Source organism: Staurois parvus, unplaced genomic scaffold (genome assembly GCF_062004578.1).
Source record: "Staurois parvus isolate SC_StPar_1 unplaced genomic scaffold, SC_StPar_1.0 ptg000854l, whole genome shotgun sequence".
Classification (NCBI taxonomy): Eukaryota; Metazoa; Chordata; class Amphibia; order Anura; family Ranidae; genus Staurois; species Staurois parvus.
This window is the reverse complement of record NW_028318650.1, coordinates 96,671-122,899: the sequence shown is the minus strand read 5'-3', so window position 1 is coordinate 122,899 and position 26,229 is coordinate 96,671. Positions and strand designations below refer to the sequence as shown.

General features: G+C 45.4%; 1 protein-coding gene across 1 annotated transcript in view; it reads left to right on the top strand.

The window, feature by feature from the left end:
* The window catches only part of LOC149443511 (uncharacterized), a 186,258-nt gene that overhangs the window by 85,100 nt on the left and 74,929 nt on the right, over positions 1 to 26,229 (top strand). Inside the window, exons 9-13 of the mRNA XM_089655596.1 lie at positions 103 to 953; positions 2,583 to 2,698; positions 23,415 to 23,537; positions 23,642 to 23,785; positions 26,028 to 26,153. Coding sequence (XP_089511722.1) covers positions 103 to 953; positions 2,583 to 2,698; positions 23,415 to 23,537; positions 23,642 to 23,785; positions 26,028 to 26,153 — 1,360 coding nt within the window. The remainder of the gene's footprint in view (positions 1 to 102; positions 954 to 2,582; positions 2,699 to 23,414; positions 23,538 to 23,641; positions 23,786 to 26,027; positions 26,154 to 26,229) is intronic.

Genomic DNA, 26,229 nt, shown 5'->3' with positions numbered 1-26,229 from the left:
CCTCCACCCATACATTTGTGAGCCCAACGTCAGACTGTGCTTAAACCAATAGGATTCTATGTTGTAATAGAGTGAGCTAAATTGGAGAATTTTTGTTTTAAGGCTGACATCTGATTTGAAAAATGAAATGAAGTGCACAGTTTGCCTCGAAGTTTTCACTGACCCTACAACCCTGATGTGTGGACATAATTTCTGCTTGAAATGTATTGAGAAATCATGGAACAGTCAGCAGAAAGGAAAATATCTGTGTCCCAACTGTAAGCACAAATTCGAAGACAAACCTAAGCTGAAAGTTAACTGTGCCCTACGAGAGGTGGCGAGGATTATTAAACCAAGGTTGCCAAAGCCGAAGAACAGAGAAATGAACTGTACTTTCTGTACTGAAACCATTACAGATGCTGTTAAATCATGTCTGCTGTGTGAAGCATCCTTCTGTGATGAACATCTAAATGTACACAGCAAGAAGGAGGAACACATCCTAATAGAACCCACCACTTCCTTCAAGGAGAGAAAATGCTCCATTCATAATAAAGTCCTTGAACATTACTGCGCTGATGAAGATGTCTGTGTCTGCTCCTTATGCTGCATATATGGAGATTACAAAGGCCACCAGGTGGAAATGGTAACAGAAGCAGCTGAGAAAAAGAAAAATGATCTGAGAAATGTCCAAGAAGATCTAGCCTGCAAGAAAATTAAAATTGAGGAATTTCTAAATCATTGCAGAGAAGCACAAATGGTTTCTGATACGGAGCTGTTTGACCAAGGGTTGGAGTGTCTAGATCTGCAGGTTCCTGTTGACACGTCAATGCAGGAAGGTCAAGCTTCATTCTCAGTCTCTGATCTCATCCAGAAGGCAAAGAAAAGGAGAAATCAGGTGTCCCAAAAAATAGATGGTATTATTAAAATGTGCCAGGAAACAGACCCCATCATTTTCTTGCAAGATCAAAAGAAAGGTGAGTAATAAAACTATGCATGCCAACTAAACAAAAATGAAAATATTAACAATATAAATACTATTTTTAAGTGTAACTACACCTTCTAACAATGCCCTCTTGCCACACCTTCCTCATCAAAGTGTAATGTAGAAATACAGTTGTGCTCAAAAGTTTGCACCCCCTGGCAGAAATTGTGAAATTTTGGCACTGATATTGAAAATATGACTGGTCATGCCAAAAAATGCTCTTTTATTGAAGGATGATGATCATATGAAGCCATTTATTATCATAGTTGTTTGGCTCCTTTTTAAATCATAATGATAACAGAAATCACCCAAATAGCCATGATCAAAAGTTTCTCTCCCCTGGAATGTTCGGTCTTGGTACAGACACACGTGGGTTACAATGACAATTAAAGGTTAATGTCCCACATCTGTGGCTTTTAAATTGCAATTAGTGTCAGTGTCTAAATAGTCAATGAGTTTGTTAGCTCTTACGTGGAAGCACTGACTAGGCTAGATACTGAGCCATGGGGATCAGAAAAGAACTGTCAAAAGTTCTGTGTAACAAGGTAATTGAACTTTATAAAGATGGAAAAGGACATATAATGATCCCCATTTGATCCTGCCTGCCCTTTTCCCTCTGTGTTGTAGAAGAGTCGACAGCTGCATGGGGGCCCCATGATAATTTTGCATTACATCATACTTGCCAAGTGTCCTGTTTTTGTCGGGACAGTCACACTTTTTACTAAGCTGTCCTGGGATGGTTGTGTCCCAGAACTTGTACTGTGCCCTCCTGTTCCCAATATTGTTCCCTCTTGATCACTACCTGTACTGTGCCCTCCTGACTCCCCCCTTTACTGCGCCCTTTGTGTTGATTGGTCTTTGATTTATGGCATATTTTCTTATTGGTTAAAATCAATTTTATTAAATGAAGTACTACTATATATGTTTAATTCTATCAACTGTTTATGCTTTAATTCTTGAGAGTAGATGTGTAAATTGAGGCAGGCTGGTAGGGCCCCGGTGCATTACTTTGCTCAGGGTCCCATGATGCAAATATAATGGCCCTGGAAAGAAGCTGTGTGTAGCTGTGTGTGTTAGCTGTGTTCGGGTAAGAGGGCTGTAGGCTGACACCCTACAGGAGAAGTCATGCAATGCTTGACTTGTAGGAGCACAGTAAGCCTGGCACAGATCGTGGTGCTCCAAGTGCAATTCGGCATTCTTAACAAAAAGTAATTAAAAAATGACTTAGAGCTACCAGTTCACCCAGGTGACCGGTGGTGGCTAAGACCAACAGTTGCTCACACTCTGAATTTGCAATCTATACTTGTTTGAGTGATACTGTCACTAAACGTATTATTACTATGTAATTCAAGCAGCTGCAGGACAGTAACTACTAAACCTCGGCACCGTTAGCCCCATATTTGGCAGTGGCCACTATTATACCATTGCTTCCATTTTATACCATTGCTTCCTATTTAAAAATGAATTAAACAGTGTTTTTGGTTTTATGGTGCGCAGATGCAGTATAATTCCGCTTTTAGTATCCAGCATCCAATAAACACTGAAATATTAGCGTAAGAAACATAAAAATAGAGGATGCAGCAACTGTAACCCATTGTAATTTTTTTATTTTTTATCTTAGAACTTTTTAATAAACGTTTTCAGTGTCAGACTGTAGGCAGTTTGGAGACGTTGCCGAAAGAAACTTCCTCATCTTCCTCACATGTAGATGAGGTGGATCGGGACCCCTGTGAAAAGGTAATACCTCTGTTTCATTGTTTTTTGCTCTTACTTTTTACTAATTGCTGCATTCAGGGTATGTTCACCTAGGTGCAGTTTCCAGTGGTATAACCTCATCACCAACTGCAGGGAAACTGTAGCAAACATATGTAACCCATTGAAATGGTGTTAGGTGCATTACTTTAAAATGGACATTAGATGGCGGTGGCCTGCCATTCAGGGTCATTCACATTTGGCAGAACAGCCCTCTGGAACTTGTATGCTGAACAGCAGGACTTGAATGGTGAACAGGGTGCTCAGGGACTACATTTCCCAGGGGAGTTAGCGTGTGGGCGGGGGCATACAAATATCAAAGCCTGGGAGAGTAAAGTGGAGGAGAGAGGAGGAAGTGTGCTGATGGCCAGAGTGCTGAACTAAGCCACAGAGCCAGAGTTGGAGAGGGAGAAGGAATGGAAAGAGCCACGCTGTACAGCGAGTCAATCTGTTAGCAGGAGACCAAACGGGATGCCAAATCGGAACCGAAGAGTCTGTGTGGGGCCCTCCATCTGCCGGAAAAGACAGACTTCTATAAGCTGCCAAACCATATTGATCAGGTGAGAGAGTCCTATGTATCCACTAACTAAGTGGACAGTTTCATAACCTTGGCTATCTACCTGCACATAGTTGTGAACATTACATATAGTTGCCCCAGAATGCAGCCTAGTTCTCCCAGGCACCCTTGTTGGGATACATCTGCATTACAGTGTCATCATCCAAGCTGACCGCAGGACATACAGTTGCAGTCCAGAACACAGTAGTGCAACTGAAACAACAAGTTCCCTTTTCCAACAGAGAGGGATTCCAACTACTGTTGTCTTTGTCATTTGGCACCCAGTGAGAGTTGTCCTTGTAGACACTCTTAAGCCAATTGTTACCCTCCCCTATTTCAAGTCTGCCCTTTTATCTAGTGCCTTAAAGGGGACCCTGCACTAATTCACTACCAGCAAAAGGAAAGTGTTAAATCCTTCCTTCCGCATTATTTTTGTGTTACCATTTTGAGGAATTGTCATCTACTGGGGGCACTCACAGTTTCCAGTGATGTGAAGAGCACAGGTATCAGCCAGAGTTACAGCGTCTGTAAAGAGAGCAGAAATGCAGCCTGGCTATCTTATGCCCAGGTGGGGCAAAGTCCAAGGAATTGCCACCCTACACTTTCCTTCATTGTCAGAAACCTTTCCCTACCATTAATACTGTCCTTGAAAGGCAGTGACCTGTCCCTACTCTACCAACTTGCAAAAAGCCTGCAAGCCAAGGCCTTGAGTAGGCTCTACCTGACCCAAGATGGCTGCTGGAATCTGATGGGGTGTCAGCATCCAAACAGGTACTTCTCCAGTGACCCAGGAAACCATAGAGAAATTGTGTTCCCCTTGACTTCCTCTCCAGCTGCGGATCAGCTGCTGAGGAGCACCACCTGCAGCAGAGAAATTACACTGCACCGACCTACAAATGTGTTCATAGAGACACACAGTGCATCTTAGCCATGCTCCCTCAGGCGGGTTTGATAGACAGCAGCAGGAGCCTATTGCTCCCACTGCTGCTTGTGTCTTCTGTAAGACCAGGAATTGGAGAGGCGGTGCTGCAGATGGGAACAGTGCTGGACTGGCAGGAGGAGTCGGGTAAGTATTTAGGAGTGGGGGGTTCCCCGCTGACAGCTGATAAGTCAACAGTTGTTAAGGACACGGGGGGTCACTTGCCAATCCGCTTCTTAACAACCAACTAAAAGCCAGCACAAAAACTGCTGGAAAAATGCAAGTATTAGTATTTTTTATTCAGCATTTTGTACAGCTATTAGTGTGCAAGGAGCCTTAATCTGCTCAACAACAAACTGGCCAAAAAAAAAAAAAGCATAAAGGTAAACGCATGTGCAAAAACACAAAATGCACCACAAAAAGCACTGCAGAAACGGAACAGACACAAACTGCTTAGGTGTGAATCAGGCCTTAATCACTTTTTCCTGAAGCTGGCACATCGTTATGCTTTATAAATGTGCAGTGATGTATTTTTTGACGCAGGAGTATTTCTGCTGTACAGCCATACTTCTACCTTTTATAAAAGCCCCTAAGTTTACTTTTAATTACCTCTCTATAAAAGATGTGTTTTTTTCTCATCTGGATTCAACATGTTCATATGTATCCTAGAGTAATGATCCTGAGAAAATGCATTTGGCGTCATGCTTCAGTGAAAGTTTCCAGTCTAATGAAGACATATCGTCAGGAGGTGCTGCTTCTTCACCTTCCAAATCTCATATTTCAGGCTAAGGTTCAGACCGAGAATCCGTTCAAATTTTATCAAATTCAGTCGGGTCCATAAATATTGGGACATCGACACAATTCTAACATTTTTGGCTCTATACACCACCACAATGGATTTGAAATGAAACGAACAAGATGTGCTTTAACTGCAGACTGTCAGCTTTAATTTGAGGGTATTTACATCCAAATCAGGTGAACGGTGTAGGAATTACAACAGTTTGCACATGTGCCTCCCACTTGTTAAGGGACCAAAAGTAATGGGACAATTGGCTTCTCAGCCGTTCCATGGCCAGGTGTGTGTTATTCCCTCATTATCCCAATTACAATGAGCAGATAAAAGGTCCAGAGTTCATTTCAAGTGTGCTATTTGCATTTGGAATCTGTTGCTGTCAACTCTCAAGAAGAGATCCAAAGAGCTGTCACTATCAGTGAAGCAAGCCATCATTAGGCTGAAAAAACAAAACAAACCCATCAGAGAGATAGCAAAAACATTAGGCGTGGCCAAAACAACTGTTTGGAACATTCTTAAAAAGAAGGAACGCACCGGTGAGCTCAGCAACACCAAAAGACCCGGAAGACCACGGAAAACAACTGTGGTGGATGACCGAAGAATTCTTTCCCTGGTGAAGAAAACACCCTTCACAACAGTTGGCCAGATCAAGGACACTCTCCAGGAGGTAGGTGTATGTGTGTCAAAGTCACCAATCAAGAGAAGACTTCACCAGAGTGAATACAGAGGGGTCACCACAAGATGGAAACCATTGGTGAGCCTCAAAAACAGGAAGGCCAGATTAGAGTTTGCCAAACGACATCTAAAAAAGCCTTCACAGTTCTGGAACAACATCCTATGGACAGATGAGACCGACATCAACTTGTACCAGAGTGATGGGAAGAGAAGAGTATGGAGAAGGAAAGGAACTGCTCATGATCCTAAGATACCACCTCATCAGTGAAGCATGGTGGTGGTAGTGTCATGGCGTGGGCATGCATGGCTGCCAATGGAACTGCTTCTCTTGTATTTATTGATGATGTGACTGCTGACAAAAGCAGTCGGATGAATTGTGAAGTGTTTCGGGAATATTATCGGCTCATATTCAGCCAAATGCTTCACAACTCATTGGATGCTTCACAGTGCAGATGGACAATGACCCAAAGCAGACGGCAAAAGCAACCAAAGAGTTTTTTAAGGGAAAGAAGTGGAATGTTCTGCAATGGCCAAGTCAATCCCCTGACCTGAATCCGATTGAGCATTTCACTTGCTGAAGACAAAACTGAAGGGAAAATGCCCCAAGAACAAGCAGGAACTGAAGACAGTTGCAGTAGAGGCCTGGCAGAGCATCACCAGGGATGAAACCCAGCGTCTGGTGATGTCTATGCGTTCCACACTTCAGGCTGTAATTGACTGCAAAGGATTTGCAACCAAGTATTAAAAAGTGAAAGTTTGATTTATGATTATTATTCTGTCCCATTACTTTTGGTCCCTTAACAAGTGGGAGGCACATATGCAAACTGCTGTAATTCCTACACCGTTCACCTGATTTGGATGTAAATACCCTCAAATTAAAGCTGACAGTCTGCAGTTAAAGCACATCTTGTTCGTTTCATTTCAAATCCATTGTGGTGGTCTATAGAGCCAAAAATGTTAGAATTGTGTCCATGTCCCAATATTTGTGGACCTGACTGTATTTGAACTTTAAATTTCAAATTTTATTGAAGCCAAAAAAGTACTGTTTTTTGATGATCAGTTTTCGCCCTTTAGAGGGCTGCTAGTCACCCAAGCACCCCATAGACCCCCGCTGAGTGTTTTGAGTGGAGATTGTTGTTAATTGGGGAGTTTTAGACAATAGATGAAAAAAAGTGTGAAAATAGCACCTTAAAAAATGTAAAGATACAGTGGAAACATAACACATTAAGGCATATATATAAAGCAGTTAATCAAACATTTACTGCAGGTGATTTTTCTGGGTGAATATGTTTTAAGTGATAGTAACTGATTCACCACCAATGAATGAATGATGAAAGTCACATTCGCTGTATTATAAATATGTCACTTAAATAAACCCCCCAAAAAAGAGGGAAAAACAATTTTGTACCAAAACGTTTAACTTTTTAAGTTGCTATTTTCACCCTGTTTTGTTCCCATTGTCCAAAAAATCGCAGATAACAATTTACATCATAAAACGTCATATAACAGTAAAATGCAGAAAAACCTACATTTACAAGATGTTCATTTCAAACACTTTTAATCTATTACAAATAGTAAATATGCTCCATGTATCAAATGGAGAGATTTCCCATCACTTCCCAACCAAAGAAAATCCCCCACAATGTTGTACATACCGTATTTTTCGCTCCATAAGACGCACTGTTTTCCCCCCAAAAAAGGGGTGAAAATGTCAGTGCATCTTATGGAGCGAATATGGAGTGGCCGGTCCGGTATTTCCACCGCCGCCGTGTCAGAATACCAGGCCGGCCGCTCAGCTCTGCAGCGGGACCTTACCTGTTCCTCTATCCAGCGGCGCGCTGTCTTCCCGGCTTCTGTAGTGCGGGCGCTGGGCATGACAGCCGGGTGCCAAGTGCGCATGCGCAAGAAGCGGTGCGCTTTGTGAATGGTAAGACAGCACCTGGGACACATGACAGATCCCAGAAGCAGCCGGACCAATCACAAAGCTCAGCGCTTCTCGCTCATGCGCACTGGGCACCCAGCTGTCAAGCCGAGCGCCCGCACTACAGAAGCCGGGGAAGACAGCGCGCCGCTGGATAGAGGAACAGGTAAGGTCCCGCTGCAGAGCAGACACTAACCAAAGAACAACTCCGCGGGAGTAAGAGCGGGTACCTGTCAAATTCAGGAACCTGCTCCCCCCCCCCTCCCCAAAGGTCAGCAGTCATCTCCTGTACTGTCCGCAGTCTCTGGTCATCCCTGTACTATGTCTGCAGTCTCTGGTCATCTCCTGTACTATGTCTGCAGTCTCTGGTCATCTCCTGTACTGTGTCTGCAGTCTCTGGTCATCTCCTGTACTATGTCCGCAGTCTCTGGTCATCTCCTGTACTATGTCTGCAGTCTCTGGTCATCTCCTGTACTATGTCCGCAGTCTCTGGTCATCTCCTGTACTATGTCTGCAGTCTCTGGTCATCTCCTGTACTGTGTCCGCAGTCTCTGGTCATCTCCTGTACTATGTCTGCAGTCTCTGGTCATCTCCTGTACTATGTCCGCAGTCTCTGGTCATCTCCTGTACTATGTCCGCAGTCTCTGGTAATCTCCTGTACTGTGTCCGCAGTCTCTGGTCATCTCCTGTAGTGTGTCCGCAGTCTCTGGTCATCTCCTGTAGTGTGTCCGCAGTCTCTGGTCATCTCCTGTACCGTGTCTGCAGTCTCTGACCATCTCCTGTACTATGTCCGCAGTCTCTGGTCATCTCCTGTACTGTGTCTGCAGTCTCTGGTCATCTCCTGTACTGTGTCCGCAGTCTCTGGTCATCTCCTGTACTATGTCTGCAGTCTCTGGTCATCTCCTGTACTGTGTCTGCAGTCTCTGGTCATCTCCTGTACTATGTCGGCAGTCTCTGGTCATCTCCTGTACTGTGTCCGCAGTCTCTGGTCATCTCCTGTACTGTGTCCGCAGTCTCTGGTCATCTCCTGTACTGTGTCCGCAGTCTCTGGTCATCTCCTGTACTATGTCTGCAGTCTCTGGTCATCTCCTGTACTGTGTCCGCAGTCTCTGGTCATCTCCTGTACTGTGTCCGCAGTCTCTGGTCATCTCCTGTACTGTGTCTGCAGTCTCTGGTCATCTCCTGTACTGTGTCCGCAGTCTCTGGTCATCTCCTGTACTGTGTCCGCAGTCTCTGATCATCTCCTGTACTATGTCGGCAGTCCATTGGTTCAGAATATTTTTTTCCTGTTTTCTGCCTCTATAACCTAGGTGCGTCTTATGGAGTGAAAAATACGGTAACTAGAAAAAAAAAAAATAAAAAAAATAAAATATATATATATATACACTATATTGCCAAAAGTATTGTCCCTGCCCTCCCAGTCATGTGATTTAGGTATTCCAATCACCTCCTTGGCCACAAGTGTATAAAATTAAGCACCTAGGCATGCAGACTGCTTCTACAAACATTGGTGAAAGAATGGGTCGCTCTCTTTCTACAAATATATGTGAACAAGTGTGCCAGCCAACAAAATCTTACCCCCCACCATTATGTACAAGAAACTCTTTTACCCTGACCTACAGACAAACATACAGAGTATCTATGTGAGGGACAGCCGTCCAAATCATGTGATTCAGGTGTTCCAATCCCCTCCATGACCACAGGTGTAAAAAATCAAGCAGCTAAATATTCCACGCTCAACTGTTAGTGGGATTATAACAAAGTGGAAGCAACTGGGAACAACAGCCACTCAGCCACCAAGTAGTAGGCCACGTCACATGACAGGGCGGGGTCAGCGCATGCTGAAGCGCACAGTGCGCAGAAGTCGCCAACTGTCTGCAGAGTCAATAGCTAAAGACCTCCAAACTTGGTGTGGCCTTCAGATGAGCCCAACAACAGTGTGTAGAGAGCTTCATGGAATGGGTTTCCATGGCCGAGCAGCTGCATCCAAGCCTTACATCACCAAGTGCAATGCAAAGCGTCGGATGCCGTGGTGTAAAGCAGGCTGCCACTGGACTCTAGAGCAGAGGAGGCGTGTTCTCTGGAGTGACCAATCACACTTCTCTGTCTGGCAATCCGATGGACGTGTCTGGGTTTGGCAGTTGCTTGACTGCATTGTGCCAAGTGTAAAGTTTGGTGGAGGGGGGATTATGGTGTGGGGTTGTTTTTCAGGGGTTGGGCTTGGCCCCCTAGTTCCAGCGAAGATAATTCTTAAGGAGTCAGTGTACCAAAACATTTGGACAATTTCCTGCTCCCAACTTTGTGGGAAGAGTTTGGGGATGGCCCCTTCCTGTTCCAACATGACTGCCCCCCAGTGCACAAAGCAAGTTCCATAAAGACATGGAGGAGCCAGTTTGGGGTGGAGGAACTTGACTGTCCTGCACAGAGTCCTGACCTCAACCCCATAGAACACCTTTGGGATGAATTAGAGTGGAAACTGCGAGCCAGGCCTCCTCCCCCGACATCAGCGCCTGACCTGACAAATGTGCTTCTGGAAGAATGGTCCAACCTTCCCATAGACACCCTCCTAAACCTTGTGGACGGCCTTCCCAGAAGAGTTGAAGCTGTTATAGCTGCAAAGGGCGGGGCCAACTCAATATTGAACCCTACGGACTTAGACTGGGGGGCCATTAAAGGTCATGTGTGTGGAAAGGGCGGGGCCAACTCAATATTGAACCCTACGGACTAAGACAGGGGGCCATTAAAGTTCATGTGCGTGGAAAGGGCGGGGCCAACTCAATATTGAACCCTACGGACTAAGACGGGGCCATTAAAGTTCATGTGCGTGGAAAGGGCGGGGCCAACTCAATATTGAACCCTACGGACTAAGACAGGGGGCCATTAAAGTTCATGTGCGTGGAAAGGCAACTGTCCTAATGCTTTTGAATATTAGCATTTTTTCGTGTAGCTAACAAAACCTTATTCAATGCACTATTTTTTTTTTTGGCAAAATACTAAAAAATTCCTTCCTGATCCCCCGAGAGGCAATCGGATATTCCCTGGATCAGCTTTATGAACTGGATCATGTGCAAGCCTTGCATGTGCTTTGGTATTCTTGTAAAGTGAAGCTTTACCACATTTACTAAGCTCTGGAGCAAGTGCACTTGTAGTGCACAGTATATTTGCCTTTAGTAAATCAACCTAAATATGTCTTTAATTCAGGGGTGTCCAAACTTTTTTGGAAGAGTGCCAGATTTGATGAAGTGAACATGTGCGAGGGCCGACCATTTTGCCCGACATTCTGATGAACCATTAACATTAAATGCAAATGAACTATTTTATGCAAAAGTTTATTGAAAACGGCATACTTTTCATTCTGTGACTTGGATGACAAATCTAAACAGGTGTTAAATCACTCTGCCAGCACAGGGAGAAGGAAAGGCCAAATCTCGCGAGATCTCGGAGGTCGCGAGATTTGGGCTTTGTTTCTCCTTGCATTGTCTGATGACGTCAAGCGATCCTGAGCACCAATCCATTATAGCCCAAATTGATACCGTATTTTTCACTCCATAAGACGCACCTGACCATAAGACGCACCTAGGTTTTAGAGGCGAAAAACAGGAAAAAAAATTCTGAACCAATGGACTGCAGACATAGTACAGGAGATGACCAGAGACTGCGGACACAGTACAGGAGATGACCAGAGACTGCGGACACAGTACAGGAGAAGACCAGAGACTGCGGACACAGTACAGGAGAAGACCAGAGACTGAGGACACAGTACAGGGGATGACCAGAGACTGCGGACACAGTACAGGAGATGACCAGAGACTGCGGACACAGTACAGGAGATGACCAGAGACTGCAGACATAGTACAGGACATGACCAGAGACTGCGGACATAGTACAGGAGATGACCAGAGACTGCAGACATAGTACAGGAGATGACCAGAGACTGCGGACACAGTACAGGAGATGACCAGAGACTGCGGACATAGTACAGGACATGACCAGAGACTGCGGACATAGTACAGGACATGACCAGAGACTGCGGACAGTACAGGAGATGACCAGAGACTGCAGACACAGTACAGGAGATGACCAGAGACTGCGGACACAGTACAGGAGATGACCAGAGACTGCAGACACAGTACAGGAGATGACCAGAGACTGCGGACACAGTACAGGAGATGACCAGAGACTGCGGACATAGTACAGGAGATGACCAGAGACTGCAGACATAGTAAATAATGGTAAATGGTAGCCCCAGTAGTAATTCCCTGCGCACCACCTGGGATCCCTCGGCCCACGTTCCGGACCCCACAGATGAGCTGCCCAATATATAACTTACGGCCCTCCGCTAGTGATTCTGCGAACGCCACTGAGGACTCCAGGGATCTGTCGAGTGGGAATTGACGTCATCAGCCGGCACACAGAGAAGGAAAGCCCAAATCTCACGAGATCTCGGACGTCGCGAGATTTGGGCTCTCCTTCCTGCACCAGCTGATGATGTCAAGAGATCGCTGGAGTCCTCAGTAGCTTTCAGGGAATCACTACCGGGGGCCGTAAGTTATATATTTGGGTAGCTCACCTGTGGGGCCGTTTCAGTCCGGAACGCGGGCCGCAATTGGCCCGCGGGCCGGACTTTGGACATGCCTGCTTTAATTAGTATTTTCCAATACAGCCTTCTCCTATTCCCTTTGAGACTTTATACTGTCCTTTTAGTTGTAATTCTTTCTGTTGTGCGTTGATGAAGCTGAGTGAAGAAATGTGTATTATTGGTCATATGACTTGTAGCTCCAGCGTCAGTGCATCAGGTGAAACAAGAAGAGGCAATCTCTGTGGAGTGAAAGGTTCTGTCAATTTGTGACGTGTCTACAATTTCTTCTTTAACACAGTTCCACTTTTGTTTTAACTTGTCTTTTTGCTGATTCATTCTAACTTTCCAGATTTTGCAGTTTGTCTTTAAGTGATCTGTCTTTTTGCACTTAAAACATTTTTTGTGTTTTATGTTGCATCTTGCTATCTGGGTGAGCATCAAGTGCTGTAACAAGTGTCTCATAGTTGTCTGGGAGACCAGTAATAAACTATGTTGTTATGTGACAGTCTTGCCTTTTGATGCACTTTCTTCAATAAACATTCACACACCCAACAAGTCCAGAATTGTCCTGTTGTAATCTGCTGCTCTGATGCTAAACATCAGGTTCAATGCCACCATCTTCCTTCCCAATGGAAGAGGCTGGCTGCCTCTTTGGGGTTTTTGCAGCCAGCTGCCAACCCCTCACCAGTTCCTGGCCTCCTCTAGCACTTCTATGCATAAAACCATTAAAGGCCTTATCGGTCCATGATGGCAGCCTTGCCTGCAATCCAAAAATTACCGTATTTTTCGCCGTATAAGACACACTTTTTCTTCCCCAAAACTGGAGGGGAAATGTCAGTGCGTCTTATAAGGCGAATATAGAGCGGCCGGTCCGGTATTTCCACCGCGGCCATGTCAGAACACCGGGCCGGCCACTCAGCTCTGCAGCGGGACCTTACCCGTTCCTCGATCCAGCCGCGCGCTGTCTTCCCGGCTTCTGTAATGGCGCTCGACATGACAGCCGGGTGCCCAGTGCGCATGCGCGAGAAGCGGTGCGTTTTGTGAATGGTAAGGCGGTACCTGGGACACATGACAGATCCCAGAAGCCGCCGGACCAATCACAAGGCGCAAGTGCTTCTCGCTCATGCGCACTGGGCACCCGGCTGTCATGTCGAGCGCCATTACAGAAGCCGGGAAGACAGCGCGCGGCTGGATCGAGGAACAGGTAAGATCGCGTACCTGTCAAATTCAGGTACCCGCTCCCCACCTCCCCAAAGGTCAGCAGTCATCTGTACTGTCCGCAGTCTCTGGTCATCCCTGTGCTGTCCGCAGTCTCTGGTCATTCCTGTGCTGTCCGCAGTCTCTGGTCATCCCTGTGCTGTCCGCAGTCTCTGGTCATCCCTGTGCTGTCCGCAGTCTCTGGTCATCTCCTGTACTGTGTCCGCAGTCTCTGGTCATCTCCTGTACTGTGTCCGCAGTCTCTGGTCATCTCCTGTACTGTGTCCGCAGTCTCTGGTCATCTCCTGTACTGTGTCCGCAGTCTCTGGTCATCCCTGTGCTGTCCGCAGTCTCTGGTCATCTCCTGTACTGTCCGCAGTCTCTGGTCATCTCCTGTACTGTGTCCGCAGTCTCTGGTCATCCCTGTGCCGTCCGCAGTCTCTGGTCATCTCCTGTACTATGTCTGCAGTCTCTGGTCCATCTCCTGTACTATGTCCGCAGTCTCTGGTCATCTCCTGTACTGTGTCCGCAGTCTCTGGTTATCTCCTGTACTGTCTGCAGTCCATTAGTTCAGAATTTTTTTTTTCCTGTTTTCTGCCTCTAAAACCTAGGTGCGTCTTATGGGCAGGTGCGTCTTTTATATGGCGAAAAATACGGTACTTCCTGCGCATCGGAGTGAAACACCACTGTAGCAACTTGTACGTATGTGTTGCAGTGTTTTTATGCGCGTTACTTTAAATAACAACTGTAATACTCCATTTGGCCAGTGCATTTCTGTTTGCTTTTTGTGCATACAGCTCAACCTCCCATCTCAAAACCAGGCTGCCAGCTCATATGAAGAATTATATGGGTGCTTCTTCGGTATTTTATTTTCTCGCAAAACCAGATTGTGGCATGTGTAGCCAGGTCTCTTGAACTTCAAACACAACTGCTAAGCTCGGATCGTGAAAATACAAATGTTTTTATTTTTTTTAACTGTAATTGGGCTTTCAGGGGATAATGCGAGACTAATGAAGGCTGCCATTACTGAACTCTCTTTTTGAGAAGGCATATTCCTTGGCTGCCATTCTGATTCTTTATCTTCAGTGCTGTCTGAGTTGCTGGACCAAAATGAGTAAAAAATAAAAAAGTGGCACTGACACTTTTCTGACACTTATTTACAGTGTGCTTATTCCAGGACTGTGACTACAGCATACCAAGTCAGCCACACCTATGAATTATTAGTGGTCAAATCTGCGTGGGTTTGAATCACAAGGCTGGGGGAGGGATGTATGGCACTAGGCGAGAAAGATAAGCCCGAAACAAAAAAAAATGAGTGTAGGGCTACATGACTAGGGGGACAGAGGAAACATGAAAGATTAAGGTAAAATCAGTGTAACGGACATGTAAAATTTATTGTAACGGACATGTAAGATTTGAGTGTAAATATGGTATCATAGCCATGACAGGTTGAGTAGATTAGATTATGTCAGGCCCTTTCATTACAAAGGTGTGTTCAGGAACAGTCTGGTAATTAAGGATGTACATTGAGCCCCTGGGCAGTAGGGAAATGAATAGAAGGTACAGACAATGGTCTGGGGTCAGATGTGTATGTATACACAATTACTCAATAGGCCTTACAGACCCAATCATCATTTAGCATCAAATAGTCTAAAGCCAGGTTCCTGGAGGTGACAACTTTTGTGTGTCAATCAGGTTATCACCTTCTGGGAAAGCCAATGACAGCAGACAGACTGTCTGCCTTTTGTGGAAAGCTCTATAGGTAATATTCACATAAAAGGAGTATGTTTAATCTCTTATAAAAGCCAAAATATTAGTTGCAGAGATATGAACAAGCTTCCTTCTTGTAGGCCATTCTGTACGCTACATTTACATATAAGAATCATATTTGTGGCTTGGGGAGAAAGCCAGGAAAATGCATGGAATGATTAGATGACGCGGGGGTGCGACAGTCGGAGGGTGTTTGGTACTGTTGCGATCCGGCTGATGCGCTGGTGTCAGAAATCCAATCCCCGACTTGGTGTTCAGGCCAGTCTCGGCCCAATTGAACTTGGGCAGGTCCATACACAGTACCTCTTGTGGGCAGGTAAGGACCACCTCCCCCAGAGTCAATTGGCCGAAGACTAATGTCCCGCCCATGTCCAAATCGCCATAAATTGAACGCACAGACATTTGGACAGGGTGATCCATACGGAGCTGGTTCGATTGACCAATGGATTGCTAAGTTTCTGGCTTGCTCCAGCCGCAGGGTAAAGTGTTATTCTGTCTTTTTATTCCCTTTTATTTTATAGTAATTAGTCATTTGTGTGTCTTCTTATATCTTTGTATTTTCTGTAACCTTTTATCTTTTGTACATATTTTATGCACTGCCCACTTTGGGAAATTAAATCTTAAAATTAATTAGTGAACTTCTGTGTATTTAAGCACGTGCTCATATCTTCGGAGAGACTAGATCGGAGAGATTAGATTGGGTTATATTGTATTGTATTTTAGTGCTTTTAAAACGCTCGGTTAAACTCATTGCCAATCTGTATGCAACTGCACTGTGAGTGGGCAGATTGCACGCAGATTGCAAAGGTAACAGATCTGCCAGACGGAGATCTGTGTGTGTGTGGTGTCTCAACAGACCGTTCTGCGGATAAACTGTTGGGTGGTGGCAGGCTACCTTTGTGGTGCGTCTGGTGTGGGGGTGTGTGGACAGTGGAAGGGTTATCAGCACCGGGGTTCAAGCTAGGATAGCTGAAGGGACCTTTAGAAGGGGGTGTGATTACTAAGCTGGTCCTCAACTCTAATCAGGGCACCAGGTTGTATGTAAGATCGTATCTGCCAGTGTGTGGTCGACCAGCTGGATTGGAGTGGAGTCTCCATCTGGTGGTGGCCAGAGGTAGTGCGGGCTGTGAAAAGGTATCACGGCTGATCTTATATACGGTTTGAGATATTCAAGTGTAAATCCCTTTATTATCCCCTCTTTACCACCCTGTCTCGGCCGCACGCGTGCGTCACGGTTAGCTAGTTGCTGTGGGCGTGGCGTGTGGTGGACACGTGACAGGGTGATCGTTTAACGAATCCTTGACAATCAGTAATACCATATGAAGAGTGGGTTCCTACATTGATTGGCAATTCTGTAGCGAGTGGGTGGGCTGAAAAGGGGGCTTATGTGGCTGGGATCTGGAAGGAGGCAATGCAGTTTAAGCCATAGGACAAGAAGGATTCTTTCCACCCTCCCGCCCTGCATTGGATATGTTCTTGTGCTGGTTTAGGGTATTTACGGTTTGGGGTCTTCAGAGGCATTAAAACTTTCAGTAACAGTTCATAGTAGGGACCCATCTAAGGTATGGCACCCTCTGTTGGATCCCAGTTAATGGTGTGTTATCTGGAAGGTACTACCAAGGACTTGTGGATTTGTCGTTGAGCCGATGTAACGCAGCTGGGGAAAGTTAAGTAACAAAGCAGATACAAACCTAATATTGGTTATTTGGCACCTCTTAAGATCAGCAACCTTTATGTTATGATTAGTTGATTATTATTGTTTCTGTTTTAAGGAATGCTATTTTTGATGTTTGTTAATAAATGGCCAATATGACCAAGTTTTTCTCCATTTTGGTGTTGGACTCTTTATTTGAGCAAAGTAAGTTGGAGAGGTATGCCATAGGCACCTTAGTAGGATAGACTGGTGGACATTTGTTGTACCCTAGTTAAGTTATACTGCAATTAAATGAATAACTTCCTGAAGCTGCCAGAGGTTCGCTTCAGTGGGCGGGTGAACACACCATTTTATATGCTCATTCGGTGAACCGTGAATAGCCTAAGTTTCCAGTAAACCCTGGACTGCTGCAAACCCGAACCTCATCCCTACAAGAAATCTAGCATTTTAGAAGGAAACTTGTAATGATAGAGTCACTTCAAAATGACCCTGTCAGGGCTTAAAGAAATCTTAATGCATGGTCCGTGCAATAGAAATGCTCGTTTACTAATCTCACTGGCATCCTATATTTCAGTGAAGCAACCTCCATAAAACACTTTATGGTTCAACACTTCCAGGATTGTTGGATGCCTGTGTCCTAAGCATTGTCCTGTAGCTCCATCCTCCAACCCCTACATTACTGCAATGTCCCGTAATAATGTACGGTTCGGAGGAAGGAACAACACTGTGAGGTAGCAGACACAGGCAGCTAACAATCCTGGAAATGATGATTGCTGAAGAGTCTTACAGAGAATGGAGCACTGGAAGAGAGGGGTGTGGCAAACTTGCTCATCCTTGTTGGAGCGGAGTCCCCCTTCAACTCCCTTTTTCCTGTTCTGTCTGTTTATCTGAGGCATTCCTCAAATCACTCCTCACATCCCCCCTGAATTCCTGTGAGGCAAACGTTATCTTCTGGCAGATGGTGTGGGGGTCAACCAGGTTAAGACATCCTGTGGCCAGCAGTCCATAAAGGTTGTAAAGTGTACTTCCTCCCCATCTCAATCAAGATAAGATAATTGCACAGTCCTCAGGTGAACTGTATGTTTCATATCAAGGAGGATGAGTTGTAGTTAGTTTAGAGTTCCCCAATGACCACTCCCAAAACGTGTAGTCAGAGCCCCCCCCCTTCCCTTGAGAGGGATTTTCAAGTGAGCTTGTCACACTCACACATAGAGAGATCTCCGAGGTAACATCATAACAGAGGAGATCAAAGAACCTTTCTGCTCTGCATCTTGAATTTGCTAAAACCAGGCAAGGCAAGTAACTTACCCTGTAATTTCCTCGCTATTCTATGTTTGCTGTGTCTTTATATACATATATATATATTTTTGTGATATCTCTTTGTACATATTTATTTTGCATCTGACGCTTTTAGTAATAAATCTTTCTTTCTGAAAGTGTTAAACTGTTTCTAAGCGCTTACTTGCAATTCACGAATCCCTGCCTTTGAAGAGACGCTACTGTGGTTATATCTCTGTATAGTAGGTCTGCGGGCCGTGGTATATAGATCAATATTTCAATCATTATAGTGTATATTTGGTAACGGGAGTTTCCCAGTCTCCGACAAAAGTGGTGGTGGCAGTAGAGGGTTAGTTGCGTAACTAACCCGACCCAGTAACAAGCGCATTCAGGCTGCAGGCACCGATTGTAGTCCATTAGCTGGGCAATCGCTGTGTAGGGTGCAGCTGGGTGGGGCCTTGTTACGCGCGTCACACCGCGGTTTTGGATCGGCCGGCCCTTCGGTCACGAGTTTGGTGAGAAGGTCTGGGGTCTGACGCCGTGGGCATGACGTATTACTGTTAGTCGCGGCTGTGCGATTGTCGCCTGTTGGTGGCGGCGGCCGCGGGTCGTGACAAGGGGAGGTAGGAGAAACTAGTATAAGAGCTTGTTTATTGCAGGAACCATGCAACAACCTTTCTTTCTATCCTAACAACGTCATTTATGCATGCAGGATCAGATTTATCTTTTATTTCTCCCTTAGCCCAGCTACCTCGTGCTGCCCCCACACAAAACCCACAAGAACCAAAACATACAATATGTTGATAGAACTACTAGATGGTTACGTGACTGGGTCAGGGATCTCCTGTTAAACATTAACACCCAAAAGTACACAAACATAGAGAAACATTTTGTACATCGTCATGGTTTGAGTGTAGAGTCCCTGAAATTACAGATTATAGAAAGAGTGTGTACTCCTAGGAGAGGCGGAGATTGCATACCCCAGACTCTTGTAAGCCGTGTACCGGGGTGGGCTCCCCAGGATACAGTGAAGTCACGAATGAGGAAAGCAACCCCAACACCAGCTTTTGTCACAACAGAATTTTACTTAGATGTGGCAAATAAACACAACCACAAATGCTGGGAACATACAATATATTTACATACACCCAGCCCAAAGGCTGAGACCCTTGTGCTGCACAGCACGGCGCCTCCTGATGGATGAAGGTAGAAAGTGTAGTAATTTACCTACTGGGGGGCACAACTAAGCTGCCACACCTTACCTGTTATTACCCTACAGAGCAGGAATCAGTGTATGGGTGTACGGTATGGGCTAGCCTGCGGTGCAGCACAACAGCTTACAATCTTACACAAATCTACAGTATTCCCCCTCCCATAACTGCTCCTGTAGCACGTGCCTGAGTATTCCTTCTGAGCAAAACGCCAGTCTGGCTTGAGTTTGTGGGATGTTATCAGCTCTCCAATGTGAAATGTCACTTTAAGTTGTGGAGTCCTTCCAATAATCAGTAATAACACTTGTGGCCTGACACAAACAGAGACCCTAACTAACTAACTATAGGTCTGAACTCAGGCTCTAGGCGCAAACACTGAAATGAGGTGCGTGCACGATCTTACCGACCCGGGTCTGCTTTGCATCCGCTGAACAGAACAAATGTCTCTCCAACAAGCATGCGGTAGAGGTTGCTTTGTTCCTCTGCTCTCATCAGCATTCCTGGCAGCAATCTTCCTTTCTCTGAACAGGATCATGGTCTTGGACACGATCAGCTTCACTTAGGTACAGCTCTGGTTACTGAGGGATGCTCTTACACCCGGATGCCATCAGATTCTCTGCTCACAAGGCTCCTGCATTCACCCTCCACCAAACATGGCTGCTGTCCCTCCTCCTCCTGTTCTTTCAATCCTGTGAGAAAACCCCACCTCTTCATGAATATAGAAATATCAATGCAGTCTGAGGCTGTGTTAGGAAAACAGTGGCATCTTGTGGCTAAATCGCAGAATGTCAGTCCCAAACATTTAATTTACTCCACACAATAATTTACTGCACACAAACAGTGTTCAAACAATGAGAGCTGTTTCCCCATCTCACACTCTCAAGACCCCTACCCAAGCTAGCATTTATATGGGCACTTCCTCCATCCACTACATCACAAGAGGAGGGATTTATCTAAAAGGGGAGCTAACACCTGCTTACATCCTTCCAATTCCATAATGGTAACAGCCATCTAGTGGCAGGCAAGCTAATGTACCTGGCAACAAATTGAACACAAACTCCAGCTAACGCTATATATGCAGTTACAGCAAGCAGTTTTGTTCCTTTTATAATAATGGATTACATATATAAATAAAATCTGACCATTGCTAGCACCCCTGTCAGCTGTAAATGTTTTTTCTCAACCCTGTGACTTCCTGAATCTGCAGGAGAGTGTGTTCTTTTGAAAACAACAGACTTACTAGCCAGATCAGCTGCCATATAATAAAATGTTTGCTTTTGGGCAAGATTATCCATCATGTCGCCTGCACACACTGGTCCAGTAAACCTTTCCCATCCCCACATCAGCTGTGTGCACTGACAACACATGTTGTGCCAGTGGAGTGTGGGTAGGACCCTGATACTTGAACAAGAACCAGCTTTAGCACAGAAGACACAGATTCTGCCCCACACCCCAGTGGTACATGTGTTACTGTCAGTGCACACAGTTGATAAGGGGGGTAGAGGTTTGCTGTAGCAGCATGTACCGTGGAAGTATTAGTGGTATAAAAAAAAACAAGGATCTCATCCAGGAGTCTTGGTGGATAGTTCCATCCCTAATACCCGTGGCTCCCTAGACCATGGTTTATGTGGCACTACCATAAATTGGACCTGATTAGAGGGAATGGAATTGAGCTTCACATGACTTCTAATTCTAATTTTTTTTAATCTTTATTTTCACATATGTAAATAAAGGGAGGAGTCAGTACATACATTCCCAAAAGAAGAGTTCAAAATGGCCTCCAAAGAGACACTATTACAGTATGACATACAACATGGGTCAAGTACAACTGCCATCTAGTAACAGGAATCCATGGAAAGCCCAACATAAGGCAGCAAAGAAGCCATAGGGCAGGGGTCTGCAACCTTTAAGACATAAAGAGCCACTTGGACCTGTTTCCGAGAGGGAAAAAAAGACTGAGAGCCGCAAAACCATTGCAACATTTAAAACAAATCCGACACTGCATATATTGCAAAAAGCGCTCTGGTCATGAAGGGGGTTTAAGGGCCCAGTAAGCAAAGGGTTAATCAGGGCCACAGTGTATCGTCATAATCACAATCATAGCCTTAGGGCAGTGGTGGGCAACCTTTTTTTTCAACTGAGCCAAATCTCGCCAAAACCACGATTGAAATTTATTTTGAGAGCCACATTTTTAAAACTGAAAATACATCCCCCATATAGTAATTCATCCCCCATAGTAATTCATCCCCCATAGTAATTCATCCCCCATATAGTAATTCATCCCCCATATAGTAATTCATCCCCCCTATAGTAATTCATCCCCCATATAGTAATTCATCCCCCATATAGTAATTCATCCCCCATAGTAATTCATCCCCCATATAGTAATTCATCACCCATATAGTAATTCATCCCCCATAGTAATTCATCCCCCATATAGTAATTCATCCCCCCTATAGTAATTCATCCCCCATAGTAATTCATCCCCCATATAGTAATTCATCCCCCATATAGTAATTCATCCCCCATAGTAATTCATCCCCCATATAGTAATTCATCCCCCATATAGTAATTCATCCCCCATATAGTAATTCATTCCCCATAGTAATTCATCCCCCATATAGCAATTCATCCCCATATAGTAATTCATCCCCCCTATAGTAATTCATCCCCCCTATAGTAATTCATCCCCCCTATAGTAATTCATCCCCCATAGTAATTCATCCCCCATAGTAATTCATCCCCCATATAGTAATTCATCCCCCATATAGTAATTCATCCCCTATAGTAATTCATCTCCCATATAGTAATTCATGCCCCATATAGTAAGTCCCCCATATAGTAATTCATCCCCCATATAGTAATTCATCCCCCATATAGTAATTCATCCCCCCTATAGTAATTCATTCTCCATATTAATTCATCCCCCATATTAAGTCCCCAAGTCCCCCCTGTGTCAATTCACTTACCTTTGCTCCGCGCGTTCCTCTCGCCGTGTTCCCGCGCCGTTCCGGTGTAGCATGAAAATCTGTCTCCTATGAGGATCTGTCCCCCTCGACGTATCTGCGCATGTGCCAGTTTCAGGCATTAGCAGCCGATTGGCGATCTCCGGCACATGCGCAGATACGTCGAGGGGGACAGATCCTCATAGGAGACAGATTTTCATGCTACACCGGTCTTCAGGGCGGACTGTGAGAGGAGCCTAGCGGGAGCCTAGCTCCGCGGGCCGGATTAAAAGGTCCGCCGGGCCGTAGTTTGCCCATTGCTGCCCTATTGCCTGTCACCTGGTGGGTAGTGTGCTCCGGAGCCGCAGCCAAGGTGAAAAAGAGCCGCGGGTTGCCGACACCCGCCATAGGGGATGCAGGAAGTGGGAGGGAGGGAATGTAGGGAGAAAAGAGGATAACCAGAGGAAAGAATGGATCTTGTCCCCTTTTTCCTGCGAAAGAAATAAAAAAGAAGGGGAGGAGAAAAAAGAAGGGTACAATAAAGGCAACATAATCTACGAACACAGTGTTTACATAACATGTCCTGGTCAACAAGCCTTAGTAAGAAACCTGAAACTTAAGCACATCTAGATGAATTACTACATTGAGCCCGGGTTCACACTGATGCGTTGCAGAATTTGGAACATTTTCTGTGCGAATTCCACACCGCATCAGAATCGCACCCCGTCCATGTGAACCCCTGCAGGTGTGTATGCTGAGTTAACAACACCCTTAAAGCGGTCCGTAAAACGGGGTGCGATGTGCAGAATCGGATCTCATAGGTGTGAATACCCATGTGATCCGATTCTAGTGTAGACCAAAAAAAAGGGTCCTGCACGTTTTTGGTGCGGGTGCAGTGCGATTAGAGCCATACAAAATGTACAGATCCAATCGCACCGCAAACAAATCACATGTGATTGCACAGAAATGCGGTGCGGTTGTGCGAGTCAGATGCGATTTACCGCACCGCATGTATGTGAACCCGGGCTTACAACATTAATGTTTATACATGTCGGAGGAAAGAAAATCTAGCCACAAAGCCCAATTTTGCATAAGTGTTTGCACATTGCACAGCATTAATTCTAAATATAGTTTTTAATTCTCTCTTTATGGAAAGTTTATGGTTTTCGGAATCTCAATTTGACACTTTGTATTTTATCCTAGAGCCAGTATAATGATGATACTTTGGTCTCATACCCTGGGGAAAGTTTCCATTCTTCAGATTTGGACATTTCTTTAACTTCTTTTCGAGATTTAGATACATTGGACTCTGACCTCTGCAGAAAGGTAATTCTGTACATCTGTTCCATTCTCTTTTGTTTTCAATAACTTCTTTATGGAGAGTTTACGGTTTTTGGAATCTTGACCCGGGACATTCTATTTTATCCTAGAACTGGCATCGTGACATTACTTTGATGTCAGACTCTGATGAAAGTATACATTTCATAGATTACATAGATTCGGACAGTGTTTCAGAAGAAATTTCTCCAGCTCCTTTAAATTCAATTGAGATGGACAGGAACACCCTTGAGGAGGTAATACTGTATATCTGTTCCATTCTCTTGTTTGTCAATTTTTTTTTACTATTTGCTACTTTCAGGCTGAGTTCAGGTGTAAGTACCGTATTTTTCGCTACATAAGACACACCTGACCATAAGACGCACCCAGGTTTTAGAGGTGAAAAACAAGAAAAAAAAATATTCTGAACCAATGGACTGCAGACACAGTACAGGAGATGACCAGAGACTGCGGACACAGTACAGGAGATGACCAGAGACTGCGGACACAGTACAGGAGATGACCAGAGACTGCGGACACAGTGCAGGGGATGACCAGAGACTGCGGACACAGTGCAGGAGATGACCAGAGACTGCGGACACAGTGCAGGAGATGACCAGAGACTGCGGACACAGTGCAGGAGATGACCAGAGACTGCGGACACAGTGCAGGAGATGACCAGAGACTGCGGACATAGTACAGGAGATGACCAGAGACTGCGGACACAGTACAGGAGATGACCAGAGACTGCGGACATAGTACAGGAGATGACCAGAGACTGCAGACAGTGCAGGGAATGACCAGAGACTGCAGACAGTGCAGGGAATGACCAGAGACTGCAGACAGTACAGGGGATGACCAGAGACTGCAGACAGTACAGGGGATGACCAGAGACTGCAGACAGTACAGGGGATGACCAGAGACTGCTGACCTTTGGGGAGGGAGGGGGAGCGGGTACCTGAATTTGACAGGTACCCGCTCCCACTTCCGCGGAGTTGTCCTTCCCTCTTCTTCCCGGGCCGGCTTCTGTGACAGCCGGGTGCCCACTGCGCATGTGCGAGAAGCGCTGCGCTTTGTGAATGGCCCGGCGCCTTCTGGGACCTTTCATGTGTCCCAGAAGACACCGGATCATTCACAAAGCGCAGCACATGCGCAGTGGGCACCCGGCTGTCACAGAAGCCAGCGCGGGAAGACTGTGCAGGAGCGAGGAACAGGTAAGGCCCTGCAGGAGACAACAGCTGAGCGGCCGGCCCGGTATTCTGACATGGTGGCCGCAAAAATACCGGACCGGCCGCTTTATATTCGCTCCATAAGACGCACTGATATTTTCCCCCCTTTTTTGGGGGGAAAAAAGTGCGTCTTGTGGAGCGAAAAATACGGTAGCTCACAGCAGTTTAAGGGTCTTTGCAATGCTCATAGTTAGATATGTAACTATAGCTTGCTTCAGGTGCCTTCAGCTTGCATTTAATGTCAGTTTGAGATCATTCCGTTTCATCGCAGGTAAATTTGACCTCCTTCTAAGCTGCATCTACCTGCTTTGAGCCGCTTTTACAGCCTTGTTGACTTGTATGGATAAAGAAATTGTTCTAACACGAGCAAAAACCCACTGACATAGACCCTAATGCAGGCATGTCCAAAGTCCGGCCCGCGGGCCATTTACGGCCCGGGGGTCGGTTTAATACGGCCCTCCAACAGCCCTCCCTGCTCTGTGTAATGTGGCCCTCCCTTCTATGGCAGACAGTCTTCTGCTTGAGAGCAGAGGGCAGTGCGCATGCCTGACTGCGGCGCGTTCTCCCTGGTCTGTGTAAATGCGGCTGTCGCACGGCCCTCCCTTCTGTGGCAGACAGTCTTCTGCTTGAGAGCAGTGCGCATGCGTGACTGCGCCGCGCTGGGAGCCACAGAGGGCGGTGACGTCAGGGCCGGGCATCCAGCGTGAAGTGTGTTTCTCTTCCCCTCCCGGCTGCCGAGCAGAGACTTCAGCTCCAGCTACCTTTTTCACCCTTCACATTAGTGCAGGTAAGTTTTTTTTTTTTAATTTATTTTCAATACATTGTGAAAACTCAGCTGTCAGTTGATCTTAATGTTATGAAATGAAAAGTATGTCGTTTGCAATTAACTTGGCATAAAATAATTTATTTGCATTTAATTGTAATGGTTCAAAGAATGTTCGGAAAAATGTTCGGCCCTCCACCATGTTCACTTCATCCAATCTGGCCCTCTTTGAAAAAAGTTTGGACACTCCTGATCTATAGCCACCTTAAGTAAAGTTATTAATGTCACAAAACACAAACAGAGAATTTGCAAACACCACAGCTCTGAGGAAGGGGCCCGTTCCCCGAGGAGGGCTGCACCGTCTACCCTTCCAGTTTAAGTTGCTTGACTTTGGCAAAACGTTTTAGCAATACGATGGGTGCCTCTACCATTTCTGAGCTCTGACGAGTTCACTTGTATATCTCTGGTTACTCTAATCTTGACTTGACATTTTCTGTTGTATTCTAGAACAATGATCCTGATAAAATGTTGGCATCAGGCTCCAGGGAAAGTCTTCAGTCCCAAGGACATGCTCTGAAAGAGTCTTCCAATTCTTCACATTTAGATGAGGTAGTCTGTGACCTCTGTGGAAAGGTAAAGCTTCTCTCTGTATTATCTTTTTTGTCTATCACTTGGGAGTATTTTTATTTTTTTAATTTCTTTTTTAGTC